The 18,336-nt window shown below is 42.1% G+C and overlaps 2 protein-coding genes across 2 annotated transcripts; both read right to left on the bottom strand.

Moving 5' to 3' along the window:
* Positions 1–6,615: 6,615 nt before the first annotated feature.
* On the bottom strand, positions 6,616–10,704 carry LOC132474650 (extracellular calcium-sensing receptor-like). The gene is made up of 9 exons (XM_060075452.1): positions 10,199–10,704; positions 9,807–10,101; positions 9,569–9,655; positions 9,135–9,404; positions 8,793–8,999; positions 8,370–8,648; positions 7,934–8,161; positions 7,713–7,836; positions 6,616–7,617 (listed from the first exon to the last, which is right to left on the bottom strand). The coding sequence occupies exons 1-9, from the start codon at positions 10,432–10,434 to the stop codon at positions 6,704–6,706; spliced, it is 2,640 nt and encodes an 879-aa protein (XP_059931435.1). The 5' UTR covers positions 10,435–10,704; the 3' UTR covers positions 6,616–6,703.
* A 4,292-nt stretch (positions 10,705–14,996) lies between these two features.
* On the bottom strand, positions 14,997–18,027 carry LOC132475171 (extracellular calcium-sensing receptor-like). Its single transcript, XM_060076178.1, has 3 exons — positions 17,767–18,027; positions 17,220–17,283; positions 14,997–16,374 (listed from the first exon to the last, which is right to left on the bottom strand). Exons 1-3 carry the CDS (start codon positions 18,025–18,027, stop codon positions 15,437–15,439), a joined length of 1,263 nt encoding a protein of 420 aa, XP_059932161.1. The 3' UTR covers positions 14,997–15,436.
* Positions 18,028–18,336: the final 309 nt, after the last annotated feature.

Below are 18,336 nucleotides of genomic sequence, written 5' to 3'. Positions count from 1 at the left end.
GAAATAAGCAAAATATTGTCTGAATATGTAGCCAGATCAGCTGCAAAATCAGAAAACTCTTCAACAAAAAGTGAATACGGTCCTGGGGGACGGTATAGAACAGCTAAAACGAAAGAGTCTAGAACTCGTTTTGTTTTTAGGGGAACTGAGGAGCAGAACGCGAGCACCTCAAAGGATCTGAATATATATCTATTCTTTGGCTTTAAATTAATCTTAGGATTAGATATCAGGGCTACTCCACCACCTTTCTTTGCTTCTCTAGATACTTCTGCGCTAACGTAATTGGGGGGAGTAGCTTAGTTTAGGACTAGAAACTCATCTGGTTTTAACCAGGTTTCACAAAAGCCCAGTATGTCAATCTTATTACCAACAATTAGGTCCTGGATCAAGAGCGCTTTAGATGAAAGCAACCTTATATTCCTGAAACCTACTCAAGTGCTTCCATTTTATTATTTTCAGAGGGAGTCCAGTTAACACTCAGCTCTGAAGCGGTCAGGGATTTCAACATACTGGTCGCGGCCTTTGCCTGCACGTTTTACACCTCGAGACAGCGCGAGGCCGCACCACCGTACACATAGGTACAGCGTTATTTTCAGAGGGAGTCGGTTCCAAAGGGTTGTTAACATGCGACCCGACATGCGGTTCAACATGCGATTTGACATGCAATTTTTTGCACCACCGTACATATAGGTACAGCATTATTTTCAGAGGGAGTCCGGTTAACACTCGGTTCTGAAAGCGTTGTTAACATGCGATTTGACATGCGATTTGACATGCGATTTTGTACCATCGCACATATAGGTACAGCGTTAATTTCAGAGGGAGTCCAGTTAACACTAAGCTCTGAAAGGGTTGGTGCAATAGATACATCATCCTGATAAACTGGTTCAGCTAACCCACCTGCTATTCTAGACTCTGCAACGTAAACTATCATGTTGCTAGCAGGTTTGCTAAACTCCTGCAACCCAGCATGCTGTGAGTGGATGAGTCACGCCTGACCCAGTAGGGTGAAGGCTGGCTCCGGGTAGGCAAATAACTTTCGCTGGCGAGTCTAACTTTACGTGTAACAGAGTCGCCTATGACTAGCTTTTTTACCCCCGAAAAAGACTTGTGAGTCAGGCTGCTGTCCGCCTTTGCAAGTGGTACTGCCGACAGGGTTGCCTTGACGGTGTCACTGCTAACGATAGCGTTAGCTCTACAAGTCCGCCTGGCGGCTCCATTCTCTATACTTTCTGGAGTATCTGTTTTCTTTATGCTCGCTACCCTTTCATCCTCTAACTGACATATGTCTCTCTTACAGAGCTATCTTATCTATGGGAAAGGCGGAACAAGGGCAACCGGAGTCCATGCTTACCTTGGTTGATGCAGACAGAGCTCCAACGAGGAAACAGCGAATACAATACAGAGTATGCAGAACAGGACGCAGATATAAATAGCGGAAAAATAGATATAAACCGAAAATAGCAGGTAGACCTTAAGCGTCCTGCTAACCAAACCAAACCGGTTACCCGGAAGTAGCGTCCGCAGCGCCACACAGCAGCCTCGGGTCAGCCTGTTGAGAGAGAGCCTGAGATTTTGTGGACCAGCGGACGAGCAGCTCCGGCGGGGGGAACTTGGCGGCAGCTCAGCTCCGGGAGTACAATCCCTTTCTCTGCTGGACTGCCTCCCCCCACCGGAGCTGCCGGACTGCCGCCGTAGTCCGGAGGAGGAGACATGGAGGAGAGTCTGGCAGCTCAGCTCCCGGAGTACAATCCCTTTCTCCTCCATGTCGCAGTTCATAGACTTCAGTGAGTCAAGGCCAAAGTTCCTTTCCCCCAATTCTTCTCAACCATGGCCGAGATATCCCCCACTATGAGTCTTTACTTGTTGTGGAAGGGCCAGAGACTTCAGACGCAGTCTTTGTGATTCATAATATCATCCGAGCTTTTGGCTCGGATGATATATTATATTATGATATTATATATTATGTAGTGCAATTAAACGATGAACATACAAACATACTGCCTTGAACATAGCAGTCAGGCTACTGCTTCTTTGTTTTGAGCCAAAGAAAAAAAAAAAAAAAAATTCTGAAGGGACTGAAATAGAGGGGAATAGCGGTAGGAAGATTTTTTTTCCTAAAAGCTATATCCAGCAAACTGCTTCAAAAACATGTTTTCTGGAACTCAAATGCTATGTTTACTTGTTGTGAAAACTCCATAATATGTCTCCTTTAATGCTCAAGTATTAAGGCTTACTATGTTCCTTTTCACTGCATATAAAGGCATATGCATGGCCAATGCCACTATTAAACATTCTGCCCACTAGAGGGCATTCCAGCAATAAAAATGTCTTTCTTGACAAGTAAGTAATAGGCACAAAAGGTTAATATATTAACACTGCCGCTCGACAGCGTTAATATAATTTGCCGCGTTTTCGTTGTGATATAGAACACTGACTCACGACTCTTGGTGTAAAGTCCTTTTACATTGAATGCGATTGTTAGGTGTGATTTTTTCTCATGGCAATTAAATAATATCATTGATTTGAAATGGACTGTACCCATACAACGTGACAACATGAATTTTAATCGCACAAAGGTCGATTTATTTTTTAAGGCTCTCGTCAGCAATTTATCCATTTAACCAATCACAATCGAGCATCTTTGTCGTAGTGACCACTGATACTGTACTAGCCTCGTGTTCGGGTCAAATCTGACTGACTTCCATTTCGATCAATCATAAAAATTGTGTTTTACATTTATTTGTCTCGAGGGCTTATGATATCCTCCACATATCCACATATCCTTGAACATATACAATTGCTGATCACTACTTTCATTGAATTTTGAGTTGTTTAGTCAACTTTGTAACACCTATGGTGTTCCCGGTCAAAAATGACCACCATAGGAAATGAATGGGTGACCCTAGATTGTGTTCATCCATCAGATAGTACGCAACCACAAATCCACCACCACACGCACACACACACCTACACGCACACACACACACACATAAACGCGAGCACGCACACACACACACACTCCACCCCACGTGAACCCTTTTCAGACTGAACAATTAGGTGTCCTCCTTCCCATGCTTATGTGCCTATCCCCCTATGTGAACCACCCCTTCCAGACTAAACATATAACACCTGTTCCACATTTCAAAGTTACAAATTAGGTGTTTGTTATTGGAACCCGGCTCTTTTCCGGGCTTATGTGCCCATCCCCCCACGTGAACCACACTATCTTCTCACAGATTCCAGAGCAGAGCAAGAGGGGAAAATATTATTCGGATGACGCCAGGGCCAACACGGTATGCAACATCTCGTGTGGATGACATCAAGTCCTGCATCCAACTCTTTTTACCAGAGTCCATTTTGGAAATTATACCGGCGATGACAAACCTGGAAGGGGGGCGTGTGTTTGACGACACATGGAAGGCATTGGACCAGGTAGACCTCCAAGCCTACATGGGTCTGTTGATTCTAGCAGGAGTACATCGGTCCTACAATTAGGCTACAAAAAGTCTGTGGGATGCAGAGTCAGGGAGGCCTATATTTCGGTCAACTATGTCCCTGGAGCAATTTCATGTCCTCTCAAGAGTTATCAGATTTGACAGAGCTACACGACCTTTCCGCTGGCAAGACGACAAACTGGCTGCCATCAGGAACGTTTGGGACAGGTGGGTGGAGCGCCTACCACTGATGTACAATCCAGGCCCTTAGGTGACAGTGGACGAGCACCTGGTCCCTTTTAGAGGTTGCTGTCCATTCAAACAGTACATCCCAAGCAAACCAGGCAAGTATGGGATCAAGATCTGGGCAGCATGTGATACCAGGAGCAGCTATGCCTGTAATATGCAGGTTTATACAGGGAAACCTGTTACTGGAATGCCAGAAAAAAAACAAGGCATGCGTGTTGTGTTGGACATGACAGCCGGTCTCAAGGGGCATAACATCACATGTGATAACTTTTTCACATCACATGGGCTTGGTCAGTAGCTGCTGAAAAGAAAGCTCACCATGGTGGGGACAGTGAGGAAGAACAAGCCTCAACTTCCCCCTGCACTGTTGTCGACCAGAGGGAGAGAGTCACTCTCATCCAAATTTGCTTTCAATGACACACACAGTCTTGTGTCATATTTGCCCAAGAAAAATAAGAATGTCATCCTGATGAGCACTCTACACAAAGACTCCGCTGTCAGCGAAGCAGAGCACAGAAAGCCCCAGATCATCCTGGACTACAACAGAAACAAAGGAGGCGTTGATTGCCTTGATAAGGTCATATATATTTTCATCTGTCAAGCATTTGATTTACTTGTATTCATGAGAAACATTGCATTTTGTGTAAGACAGGTTCAATATTGTTTCCAATCTATTCATTATTGTTTCTTTCATTGCAGCTTACTGGTACATACACCTGCAAGCGAATGACAGCTTGTTGGCCTGTGCCGGTGTTCCACAACATCCTTGATGTGTCTGCATGTAATGCATATGTAGTGTGGACAGCGATCGACCCAGCCTGGTATCAGGGGAAATGTTTCAAGAGGAGACTCTTCCTGGCAGAGCTTGGGAAAGCTTTAGTGACTCCTCTAACGGCACCAGCACTTTCCCCCCACACCAGCCTCTGGCAGTCTGGTGAGGAATCTGCAAGTGTGTCTGCAAGTCTGCAAGATATAGTGGTAAATTCAACAATGTTGAATGTGTGAAAACAAGATTTATTCTCTCTTTTCACATAAATGTTGGTCAAACTAATCCTACAGATGTACAAAATAACTGCTGTTCTAATTATATGTCTGTAATGGAATCTGCAAGCCCCAGCCACTGCCCTGGCCGCTCTCCCCCCAAAACAGGGGCAGAAACAGAAGAGATGCTAGTTCTGTGCCCCTAGCAACAATAAGACAAGTCTTACATGTTTCAAATATGATGTCTACGTTTGCAAGGCACACTGCGACCTGATTGCAAAATGCCTCTCCTGTGTGTGAACACACACACACACACACACACACACACACACACACACACACACACACACACACACACACACACACACACACACACACACACACACACACAGACACACACATGAATTTGGTCTCTGTTTTGATTTTTCTGTCATTTTTTACAATAAATGTTAATTTTGGAATACAACTTTAAATGTCTGTGTCTATTCACTGCAGTTATTCACATGAACCAGTAGTCTGAGACGTTGTTTACAGGTTAAAAGGGAGTTAAATAAAATTTGGTGAAGATCAATGGTTTTTGTGTTAATGTAAGGGCAGTTATAATAACAGGCCGGTCAAATTTGACTGGGAGCACCAAAGTAAGTGGGGAGAAACAAACACGACAAAAAGGCTTGTTGTGTTCTTAGTTCAGATATAGTGGTAAACTAGAATCATAGATATCTGTTATTTGGTTTGATCATTCATTTTATATCTTATCATACTTGCATTGCGGTATGTGAACATAGCTTGCTTTAGATAACATGAATGTGGGCAGGTGTATCGCAACAGTCTTGTTTTTACAATACCAACTTTATTTTTTAGAAGAGAAGTAAAACTCCTGTATAATTGAATCCTCTAAATTCATAGGATATAAGGGTGGAGCATATGCTCGTCTTCAATAGGCTATGTATTTTGAGTATTCCATCGGTCTTTTAACTGATGCGATTGTTACTGGAATATGACGCATATGTGCCTCGAGGCTGATGTATACAGTTTTTAACATTGGTGTATTGTTTATTGTTTATCAGACGTGATATGAGAAAAACATTTCATCTTCACATGTGGGTAGGCCAAGGAGAGAAGGGTGAGATTTGCTTATGTTAGTGTGAGATTCTGAGAAAACATTTGAGATATTTGGTTGTCCTTCCCAGTTTCTTCTGTTTTCGTATTTCGTTCGACTGCTTCAGTTGGACTCACTTCCAAGATGCTTGAGCTTGCTTCAACAATGCTTGAGCTACCATCAAAACTATACCCATATTCTCAGATCTGAAGTTTGACAATGCTATAGCTGAACTCCTGGAGGAAAACTGCACTGTGCCTTTGCTGAGAACCAACAAGTGGAGGGGAGGAGATACGTAGGGTTTATTATTTTGTTTAGGAGATATTTGTCTAGACTCGTAGAGAAACTAATTCAAGAGTGGCAAAATGCAGTACAATGAAGAATATTTTAACAAATGTATTTCTACAGCAGCTAAACAATTTTCAACCATAACGTCCACTTTGTCAAAGATGTTGGTATCCAGACTGGACTTTGTAGCTTTTCTTCACATCGAGTACAGAAAAAGTTTAGTTTGTGTGCGCCTCAGATGCCACATTTTAATTAGACCTCAAATACCATCAGCAGCCATAGCTCAGTGCTGTTCATTTGTTTATAGTGTTCAATGGATATGCACAGGAGTAAAGGAGAGAGAAGGATTCAGCCTGTGGGCTAGGATATCAGTCTCTAAAGAAATGTAAAGAAAAAGTAGGCTTGCATAATCTGGTAAAAAATAAGTGGTGACAATGTTGAATGTGTGAAAACAAGATTTATTCTCTCTTTTCACATAAATGTTGGTCAAACTAATCCTACAGATGTACAAAATAACTGCTGTTCTAATTATATGTCTGTAATGATTTCAAACTAAAAATTTAAAATGAAGGCATTACAGAAAGTTGGTAATGTAGTAATTCTACTCAGACTAAATCTCTTTCAAAAAGATTTCCAGATGACCACGATTTTATGACATTGGTGTGCCTCGTCCCATTAAAGCTTTTTTTGTGTTTTTCTCAGGCTTCAGGATAATAATGTAACACTTTGGTCCAAATAGGGCCAGTAACAGCCCAAAACTGGAAGCTAGAATGGCGAATACCTCTACAGCATCTGCATATTTTCCAGGGGAGTTGATATAAGCTGGGATGAATGCTATCCAAACAGCACAGAAGACCAACATGCTGAAGGTGATAAACTTGGCCTCATTGAAGTTATCTGGTAGATTCCGGGCCAAGAAAGCAAGTAAGAAACTGAGAATGGCCAATAAGCCAATATATCCTAGTAAAACTCCAAAACCAACTGTTGACCCAATTACACACTCAACTATTATCTTGTCTTTGTAGTACTGTGTGTTTTTATGAGGAGTTGGTGAGGATGACATAAGCCAGGTTGTACATATTGCTGCTTGTATTAAAGTCAGAAATACAACAGTCCCTCTCTGTTGCATTGTCCCAAACCACTTCAGACTACCACCACCTCCTGGTTTGGATGCCTTGAACACCGCCAGAACAACCATGGTCTTCACCAGGATACACGAGACACACAGCACAAAGCTGATCCCAAAGGCTGCTTGCCTCAACTGACAAGTTGACAGCCTTGGGTGACCAATGAAAAGCAAGGAGCACAAGAAGCATAGTTTGAGTGACAGCAGAATGAGGAAGCTAAGCTCTGAGTTGTTGGCCCTAACAACTGGCGTTGTACGATGATAAGTGAATATTCCAAAAACAATAGTGCATAAAAGCGTTCCCGATAAGGAAGCAGTGGTCAAGGAGATGCCCAGGGGTTCAATATAGGAAAGAAACTCCATGCTTTTGGGTACACAGTGATCACGTTGGTGGTTGGACCAAAACTCCTCTGGACATCTGGTACATTTTGTTGAGTCTAACAAACAACATGAAGTTATTGTTTAGCTGTTGAGTTTGACAATATATGTACAATAGATGTGTATTGTAGAAAAATATTTGTATCAAACAAACCTTTTTTATTGCTTATTTCACCTTCTGAACAAGCAATGCAGTCGAAGCAGCAGACAGGTTCACCTTTCTTTCTGGCCATGCGGGTGCCAGGGGGACAGCTCTCACTACACACTGACTTGGGAGGCTAAATGGGGATCAATGTCACTGCATTCAAACATTGTTCCCATTTCATGTGATGATAAATAAACATGTCAAGGGCAATAGGTTGATTGTAAGCAGACCTTTTTAGGTTCGAAATTCCAAAAGATTTTGTCTTCGTCAAGATTAAGATTATCGATTTTTGAAGCCAATTCATTAACCTCGCCCACATTTTTTACTTCTGTGCTTCCATCTGAGTGCCACATCCAGTTTATCACATCGTAGATTGGTAAAGCATCCCCACTCTCATCAAATGACACTGTATCACCAAAATTTGTAGTGAAATTTACCCTTTGCAATTGATATACAAGCTGGATGGCAGGAAAGAAGAGTAAACAGTGAAAGAATTGACATTGCAGTTTTAAGCTCTCAAATCTACATCATAATAAATAATAAACAATAATATAAATAATAACAATATAATAGTGATAAATAATAATAATAATAATAATAATAATAATAAACATAATAAATCACAGGAAAGAAACGGAATATAATGGAATTTTATTGAAAACAGACCTGCCATGGCTCTAGTCCCTGTAAACTGGCACAACTTTGACCTTGGAAAGGCCCACTCCCTGGAACACACTGCAGAATGTCATGTAGGGCATGTGCCAGGGCATAAACTGCCTTGTACACATTATACTCTGACCTGAGGTTAGACAGATCAAGGAATTCAGTCTCTATATTCCTTAGACTCTCATTGCCGGTACATAGTCTTTCTTGAGTCTGCCCTTCAAACTCCATGTCAGGGGTTACAAACTTGCACTGAAATACGTGCTCCCAAAACTGCTTTACCTAATGAAGGGGAAATCATGAATAAGGGGATTCATAAGCAAACATCAGTATCAAGTTCATGTATAGGTCACATATACATTGAAAAGTATTCCTACAATATATTTGCTTGCGATTCTGAATCGATGTGTTAGGTGAAACCCGCACTAAATTGTTTTCCTGGCTGCTGAGTGTGTCATTGTCAGGGCGTATTTGCAGTAGGTATTCCCTCAGTCCAGGTATCTCTCCCCGGCGGATGGCAATTCCCAGAGTGCCTGCAAGAAAAGGCATGTAGCTGGGGGTCTGAAGAACAATTGCTGTAGTCCAGGCTTCACTGGCAATCCACTGCAGGCCTGTAACATTCTGCCTCACTACCTGTGGATTGTAATGTATAAAAAATATATAAAGTGTTACCTCCAGTATTGTATCTACTCTAACATATTTATGCTTTTAAATTTTAATTTTGCGGAAAATGTCCCTATGTTCCTTTTCATAACAAAAATAACTAACCTCTTGCATGAGTTTAAGCATGTCGCTTTGAGGTGAGAAAACAATAACCACACGGGATGTGGATTTCTTCATTATGCCAACGATCCTCTGGAGCTCGTTTTCATCTCTTCCCCATGGCAGAACCTCTAGATAAGCCAGACAGCCTCCCCCAGACTGGGCCAGGCCTGACTGGAAAGATCGGGCAGCGTGTAGTCCGTAGTCGTCATCACTGATTAACAGGCCAAACCAAGTCCAGTTAAACCGCCTCAGAATTTGGAGGATAGCTCGTACCTGGAAGAATAAAATTTATAGCTTGTGGAACATCTAGTTAGTAGGAACATTTCCCTACATGTATTAATATCTAATTAACATTGCAAAGCCATGACATGCATGCAGATAATATATGATGCTTCATGAGCACTCAAATAATTCAGGGGGTATGGAAAGCACTCTACCTGAAAGGCATCACTTGGAATAGTTCTAAAGAATGATGGGAACAGCCTCCTGTCACTCAGACAGGAGCATGTGGCAAAATAACTCACCTGTCCAATATAAAGACAGAAATAATTGTTATGATCCATCTGCCTGAATTTAAATAGAATTAATTTGGTCGTGTCTATTTGAGTCATTTTAAAAGTAAAGGCAATCATCAAACAGAAGCCTTCTCTCATTGGAAAATGGTTGACAACTTACCATTGGTACTCTGTACAAGCTTACTATGCTAGAAATAGCGATTGTACGTGTTGAGGAAGTATCTCCCACAATTCCTAGCACAGGAGGATTCCCGTTACAGTTCTCATTTAATTGAAACGGCTCTCCTCTGCCACTGGTCATAGACAGAGCTGCACGTAATGAGATCCCTAGGTTGCCACAGCTATTATGAAGATGGTATCCTAAAGATATATTAGGAAGCAGTTTGGGGTTTCTGTTAATTTCATTAACAGCAAAGGCCATAGTCTGGGCCCGTCTGAACGCTTCAGGAGCAAAGCTTAAAAAAAGAAAAAATATATATATATAAACAACTTGTTACACATACAATTTTTAACTGATAAAATATCTTCATCAACACTCCTCAATATACTCACCCATAACAGATTGGATCTTTTGGCTCTGAAGTAAAATATAATTCAGAAGATTTTGTGTAAAAGTTCATTTTAAAGATCCCTCCTAGAATAACATCTCCAAATTTGTGCATTCCATTCAGATTAAATTGTCTCTGGGATGTGCAAGAGAAGGGACCTGTTGAAGACGTATGGGAAGAGAAAGAGAACAGAAACAAACCAACACATACGAGCAAGTGTGATTCTCTATGAGCTCTCATGACTGCCCTCTATTCAGAACCAACATTTCTCAAACACAACTTTATAAATGCCATCCCCTTTGCCAATTTTTTATTTATTTTTTATTGTTCAGCCTATCAAAACTAGGCAGAAATTTGGGGGATGGTACTGAATTGCATTACGATACGAAGAGCACGAATGACAGAATAATATACATTATTTACATAAAAATTCTCAACATGAATAGGATATTATATGAATTAACTATAATTAGCTGCAATCTCTGTGGTGATAGAGAGCACTGAATCTAGACTTGCATTGGATGGTTCTTTTAAATTGAATGCAATTTTTCTTTTGCGATTTTTCAAACAACATTAAAGTGGACATATTTCAAAAACAACACTTTTCCTGGGATTTGGGTCTTTGCTGCTCCCAGACACGTACAAACTTTGAAAAAACTCCACATGATTTTTTGAGTGAGATATGCATTTCTGAAAGTACCCCGCCTACAGTAACCAAACGAGTGAGTCCGTTTCGGCGCCCCCTTCTACGTAGGAAGGGGGCACATTTGAATATTACCTCCCACTTCCCCAGCCCCCTCCAATCCGAAAATAGCTACGATTTTGTAGACCAGCGGACGGGCGTTGGGCGGAGTTGTTCGCGCAATTCAGAACCAGGGATATTCCACACAAAAATAGATATCTAATTAGTCTGTTTGCCATGTGACTGTCTGGCAGGGATTCCGGCGGAGCTGCCGCCAAAGTTCTAGCGGCAGTCCGGCAGCTCTGGCAGGGGGAGCTCGGCGGCAGTCCGGCAGCTCAGCTGAGGGAGTACAATCCCTTTCTCCGCCGGAGCTGCCGGACTGCCGCCGAGCTCCCCCCGCCGGAGCTGCCGGATTGCCGCCAAACTCCCCCCGCCGAAGCTGCCAAGCCGGAGCTCGGCGAAGCTCCCCCGCCGGAGCTGCCGGACTGCCGCCAGAGCTTCGGCGGCAGTCCGGCAGCTCCGGCGGCAGTTCGGCAGCTCAGCTCCGGGAGTACAATCCCTTTCTCCTCCATGTCGCGGTTCAGTATGGACTTCAGAGAGTCAAGGCCAAAGTCCCTTTCCCCCAATTCTTCTCAACCACGACCGAGATAACTTGTTGTTGTGGAAGTACCAGAGACATCAGATGCAGTCTTTATGATTCCTAATATCATCCGAGGCGCACATAGCTTTTGGCCGTGATATTAGATATAATACTATATAAATACCTAAATACATATGTTATAGAATATTATTATTATTATATTAAATTATATTATATAGATAAAGACATCCGGGAGTCCGCAAACGGCAACAATCTCTTCTCTTCTTAACTCTGAAAGCTCATTGTTCAATGGGCAGCTCATTTGCATTAAAGCTAGAAACACCAGAAACAGCGCATTCTGAAGTGACTGAAACAGAGGGGAATAGCAGTAGGCTAGATTTTTTTTCCTAAAATCTATTTCCAGCAAACAGCTAAAATAAGATGTTTTCTGGAACTTATATACTATTTTTACTTGTTGGGAAAACACCATAATATGTCTCCTTTAAAATAACAATTTATGGAAGTCTGTAAACTAACAATTGAATTTTCCTTTTGCCAAATGGCGACATTAATTTGAGGTAGATTTCTTTATGGCGCTCGCCAGCGGATATGTACATTTAACCAATCATATTCAGCTTTATTTGTCATAGTCATCCTGGCTACTGTACAAGTTATAGATCATGGCGGAGGTAACAGCCTATTTACGTTTCTTAACAGTGTTTTTCCTGCATCATATTGGTAAACGTCAATCATAGACCTATAATTATCGCTATCTGTTACATGTATTGATCATTCATCTCGATAGCAGTCAGTGCTACAAGCTAATGTTTACTTGAAACGAGGCATGTGAATATAGGTTGTTTTTGATAACATGAAGGTGTATCAATAGTTTATTTTTGGATGCCAACTTTCTATGAAAAGGGTGATAGCCTATTTTAGTTATTGAACAGGGAAAATGACGCCATCCACTTATCAATTCCCCCTCATTCGCAGTCATTAGCACCACTTTTTAACACTTGGATTAAAAAGTAATCCTCCAATATAATTTAATCCTCTCAATACATTGAATGTTTTGGTGAAAGGACAGACCAAAAACTTGTCTTCATTAGACCATATAGGTTGAGTTTTTCATTCGTCTTTTCACTGGCACACTTAATATTGGAATATGCCGCATATTCACATTGCGGCTGATTTATATAGTTTTTAAAGGTTCAATGGCATACTACTTTATGGATGCTTTAATATAGATATTAGTAGGCCCCAAACACAGCATTTGAAGACGTTCCCGAAATTCAGCCCTGGTGCAGAATTACAGCCACTACAAGCCAGTCGCACATTGAGCTTTCCCCAAATGCGCCGTTTCTGTGTCTGTAGCTTTAATGCAAATGAGGAGGAGAGAGGCGGGTCAAGGAGGAGGGTGGGGGTGTGGCCTTGAGCAGCTTGTAGCCACGATACCGTGCGCTATGTTTACAGTGGATGCATCGCAATGGTGAGGCGCACACAGCCGTTGTTCTGTAAATATTCTAGAACACATGGGAGTCCTGGAGCTCTATATCTAAATAATTTCATATTTTACATAGATATCTATATCATATAATATATATTATCACGGCCAAAAGCTGTGTGAGCCTCCAGGCGATATTATGAATCTCAAACGACCGCGTCGGGTTCTCCGACATCTCTGGTTCTTCCACGTCCACATCAATCTGAGGGGTATTCCACAAAGCCGGTTTTACCAAATAACCGGGTAAATTAACCCAGGGTTTGCGGTAACCCTAGGTTCTCCGTTCCAAAATGTCACAACATAAAGTATAAAATAGTCCTAACGGACTTACAGTCAGGTCCATAAATATTGGGACATCGACACGATTCCAATCTTTTTGGCTCTATACACCACCACAATGGATTTGAAATGAAACGAACATGATGTGCTTTAACTGCAGTCTTTCAGCTTTAATTTGAGGGTATTTACATCCAAATCAGGTGAACGTGTAGGAATTACAACAGTTTGTATATGTGCCTCCCATTTTTTAAGTGACCAAAAGTAATGGGACAAATTAACAATCAAACTTTCACTTTTTAATTCTTGGTTGCAAATCCTTTGCAGTCAATTACAGCCTGAAGTCTGGAACGCATAGACATCACCAGACACTGGGTTTCATCCCTGGTGATGCTCTGCCAGGCCTCTACTGCAACTGTCTTCAGTTCCTGCTTGTTCTTGGGGCATTTTCCCTTCAGTTTTGTCTTCAGCAATGCTCAATCGGATTCAGGTCAGGTGATTGACTTGGCCATTGCATAACATTCCACTTCTTTGCCTTAAAAAATTCTTTGGTTGCTTTCGCAGTATGCTTCGGGTCATTGTCCATCTGCACTGTGAAGTGCCGTCCAATGAGTTCTGAAACATTTGGCTGGATATGAGCAGATAATTTTGCCCGAAACACTTCAGAATTCATCCTGCTGCTTTTGTCATTCATTGTGGTGGTGTATAGAGCCAAAAAGATTAGAATTGTGTCGATGTCCCAATATTTATGCGGTCAGCGATCCGCTGCCAGGCTTTGGTTCTCTGGGTTGCAGAGGCTTTAATGTTCCCTTTTCTCGTGATAATGTCCTTCTCCTCGTCATAGCTCTCCAGGAGAACCTGGAGTTCCATTTCATTGAAATAAGAGGCCCGTTTCGCCATTTCGATCAGGGTTTCCATGATCCATACATCACGTCTTTATAGGTTTGGCGTGGACGCGCACAACCCTGTGTTAACCAACCCCGTGTTGATTGAACTAATGCATAACCCGTGCGGTGGAACCGAAGGCTCTGATTTAGTTGGCACAGGGTCAATCAACCTAGAGTTCAGCGTTAACTCTGTGTTTGTTAAAGCTCCACTCTTGGAATACCCCTCTGAAGTAGACTGAACCACGACATGGAGGAGAAAGGGATTGTTGCCCACGATTGTTGACCACGGTTGACTCACGCCGGAGCCTTGCTGCCCTTAGGCACCACGGCCCCCTGCAGCGCCGAGGCGGTAGTCCCTCGGCAGCGGGATGCGGGGCTCAAGCGGGAGACATTCGCGGCCAACAATCCCTTTCCCCTCCATGTCGTGGTTCATGTACTTCAGGGAGTCAAAGCCAAAGTTCCTTTCCCCCAATTCATTCTCAACCATGGCTGAGATAACCCACACTACGAGTCCCGTTGTGGAAATACCACAGGCGAGAGTCCGACCTTTTATGCGCCATAACACCAACAGCAAACACTTGCGTCACAGTGTGTGTAATCTCACACACACACGCACACACACACGCACGCACGCACACACACACACACACACAAACACGTGGCGCTCGCACGGTCGTGTCTCATTGGCGGGACAAATTCTCAAGGCAGAGAAAGCTTAGATCCTTTACGACGACATATGGGACCACATTCCAAATCAGTGCGCTTGAGCCTCCGTTTTTTCAAAGGCGAGCAGAACACCTAGTGCTCGTTTTACACCAAACACAACTTTTACCCACTGGGAGACCATAGGCAGGCTAGGGGAACTCATATTTATGTTGGAAGACCTCATGAAGTGAGATTTTCATGCCATAGGACCTTTAACGTTTGTGTGGACTTTGTTGTTGATAAAACGTGATGCGAGAAAAGCATTTTGTTTTCACATGCAGGTAGGCCAAGGCGAAAAGGGTGAGATTTGTTTAAGTTAGCGTGAGTTTGCAGAATTTTGTTTTAGATATTCTATCGAACCTATCTGTAATGAAACGTCAAGTATTATTGCATAGTCTTAGAAAAAAGAGCCATTAAAAACAAATAAAATGTGTATTAATTTATTCAGAATATATGTTGGACAAACTATCTGATTTACATTTAAAGTTTTGTTACAATTTGATCAAGGATATTTAGTTATCACACAATGCAGGCAATGTTGTCTAAATTCTATACATCTCACTGACCCAATGCATTTATTAAAAACATAACAAATCAATGCACTGTTTCTATGATCTTGGTGTGCCTCGTCCCATTAAAGCTTTCTTAGTGTTTTTCTCAGGCTTAAGGAGAATTATGTAACACTTTGGTCCAAATAGGGCCAGTAACAGCCCAAAACTAGAAGCTAGAATGGCAAATACTTCTACAGCATCGGCATATTTACCAGGGGAGTTAATATAAGCTGGGATAAAGGCTATCCAAACAGCACAGAAGACCAGCGTGCTAAAGGTGATAAACTTGGCCTCATTGAAGTTATCTGGTAGATTTCGTGCCAAGAATGCAAGCAGGAAACTGAGAATAGCCAGTAAGCCAATGTAGCCCAGTAATACTCCAAATCCTACTGTGGACCCCACTACACACTCAACTACTATCCTGTCGCTGTAGTACTCTGTGTTTTCATGAGGAGCAGGTGAGGAAGACACAAGCCATGTTATACAAACTGCTGCTTGTATTAAAGTCAGAAATACAACAGTCCCTCTCTGTTGCATTACCCCAAACCACTTCAGACCACGGTCACCACCTGGTTTGGAGGCCTTGAATACTGCCAGAACTACCATGGTCTTCACCAAGATACACGAAACACATAGAACAAAGCTGATCCCAAATGCTGCATGCCTCAACTGGCAAGTCCACAGCCTTGGTTTACCAATGAAAAACAAGGAGCACAAAAAGCATAATTTGAGTGACAGCAGAATGAGGAAGCTAAGCTCTGAGTTGTTGGCCCTAACCACTGGCGTGGTCCGATGCCGGGTGAAGATTCCCAAAACAATGGTGCATAAGAGTGCTCCAAATAATGATGCTGTTGTGAAGGAGATTCCCAGGGGTTCAACATAGGAAAGAAATTCCTTGCTTTTGGGGACACATTGATCCCGATGGATGTTGGACCAAAAATCCTCTGGACAGCTTGTACATTCGGTTGAATCTAACAAACAATCGGAAGGTATTCATACTTTTGGTCAGGGCTTTTGAAAAAAGATTTGCAGTATACAAATATATATATTGCAAACAAACCTGTCTCATTGCTTATTTTTCCATCTGAACAAGGGATGCAGTCGAAGCAGCAGACAGGTTCACCTTTCCTTATGGCCATGCGAGTGCCTGGGGGACAGCTCTCGCTACACACTGACCTGGGAGGCTATGGGGGAACAAGTTGATTGCATTAAAATCAAATTCCTATCATGATGAATGAATCATGTCCCTGGCAATTAATAGTTGGGAAGCAGACCTTTTTTGATTCAAAATTCCAAAAGATTTTGTCTTCATCAAGGTTAAGATCAATGAGTTTTGAAGCCATTTCTTTAACGTCTCCCACATTTGTAACCTCTGTGCTTCTGTCTGGGAGCCACCTCCAGTTCATCACATCATAGATTGGTAAAACATCCCCATTCTCATCAAATGATACTTGATCCCCAAAATCTGTAGTGAAATTGACTCTTTGCAAATAATATACAAGCTGAATGGCAGGACAGAAGTGTAAAGAGAGAAAACATCAATATTGCACTATTGAGCTCAGGAATCAACTTTATAATAAATCACAGGAAAAAAACGATACAATGGAATTTATTAGAAAACAGACCTGCCATGGCTCTAGTCCCTGCAAACGGGCACAGCTTTGCCCTCGGAAAGGCCCACTCCCTGGAACACACTGCAGATTTTCATGCAGAGCATGTGCTAGCGCATATACAGCTTTGTACACATTATACTCTGGCCTGAGGTTAGACAGATCCAAGAATTCAGTCTCTATATTCCTTAGAACCTCATTCCCTGTACATAGTCGTTCTTGAGTCTGACCTTCCGCCTCCATTCCAGCAGATACAAATTTACACCGAAATATGTGCTCCCAAAACTGCTTCACCTAATGAAGGGGGATTCATAAATAAGGGGGACTAATGAGCAAACATAAGCAGCCTTGAGATCATATTTATATTGATTGTTTCTACAAGGCAGATAAAAGACTCAGTCTGTTAGGTGAAACCCGCACTAAGGTGTTGTCCTGGGTGCTGAGTGTGTCATTGTGAGGGCGTATGGTCAATAGGAAGTCCCTGAGTCCTGGTATTTCCCCTCGGCGGATGGCAATGCCCAGAGTGCCTGCAAGAAAATGCATGTAGCCTGGAATATGGAGCACTTTGGCTGTACTCCAGGCTTCACTGGCAATCCATTGTAGGCCTGTCACATTTTGTTTTACTACCTGTTGATTAGATTGTACAAAGTATATAAATTAACAAGATCTTTTTTTTTTTTGCATCTACAGAAACATTTAAGTATTTCCCCTGCTTTTATTCTAGCATTGAAAAATCAGCACTAGATTCCAATAGCTATCTATAATTAAATCACTAACCTCTTCCATGAGATCAAGCATGTTGCTTGGATGTGCAAAAACAGTAACCACACTGGATGTGGATTTCTTCATTCTGCCGACAATCCTCTGTATTTCATTAACATCGTGTCCCCAGGGCAGAACCTCTAGATAAGCCAGACAGCCTCCACCAGACTTGGCCAGGCCTGACTTGAATGAATGGGCCGTGTGGCGACCGTAGTCGTCATCACTGATCACAAGACCAACCCAGGTCCAGCCAAACCTCCTCAGAATCTGTAGCATAGCTCGCACCTGGTTTAACAATTTTTTGAGAAACACATTTTGTAATATTTAGGAGAAACATATATTTCAATAACATTACATGTCGACAAATAATTTTCATGTGGTAATAAAATTACCTGAAATGCGTCACTTGGAATCGTTCTAAAGAATGAAGGGAACTGCCTTCTGTCACTAAGACAGGAACATGTGGCAAAATAACTGACCTTTGAAGGCAAAGATATCATTTATTGTCATGACCCATATTTATAATTTCTAACATATTTATCAACAAGAAGCTTTTTCTAAAAAATGACTTACCATTGGTAGACT

The sequence above is a fragment of the Gadus macrocephalus genome, chromosome 16 (genome assembly GCF_031168955.1).
Source record: "Gadus macrocephalus chromosome 16, ASM3116895v1".
In the NCBI taxonomy this organism is placed as follows: domain Eukaryota; kingdom Metazoa; phylum Chordata; class Actinopteri; order Gadiformes; family Gadidae; genus Gadus; species Gadus macrocephalus.
This window is presented reverse-complemented; position numbering and strand designations above follow the sequence as displayed.

Excerpts from the sequence above, each read along its gene's own strand:
- LOC132475171 (XM_060076178.1), bottom strand. The coding sequence starts at position 18,027 with ATGCTACAGATTCTGAGGAGGTTTGGCTGGACCTGGGTTGGTCTTGTG. Across the intron at positions 17,284-17,766 it reads TGCTTGATCTCATGGAAGAG|GTGAAGCAGTTTTGGGAGCA; the intron begins GTTAGTGATTTA and ends CCCCTTCATTAG. Across the intron at positions 16,375-17,219 it reads TGCTGGAATGGAGGCGGAAG|GAATACCTTCCGATTGTTTG; the intron begins GTCAGACTCAAG and ends GACCAAAAGTAT.
- LOC132474650 (XM_060075452.1), bottom strand. The coding sequence starts at position 10,434 with ATGAGAGCTCATAGAGAATCACACTTGCTCGTATGTGTTGGTTTGTTT. Across the intron at positions 9,405-9,568 it reads TTCCAAGTGATGCCTTTCAG|GTACGAGCTATCCTCCAAAT; the intron begins GTAGAGTGCTTT and ends TTATTCTTCCAG. Across the intron at positions 9,000-9,134 it reads TGCTTAAACTCATGCAAGAG|GTAGTGAGGCAGAATGTTAC; the intron begins GTTAGTTATTTT and ends TACAATCCACAG.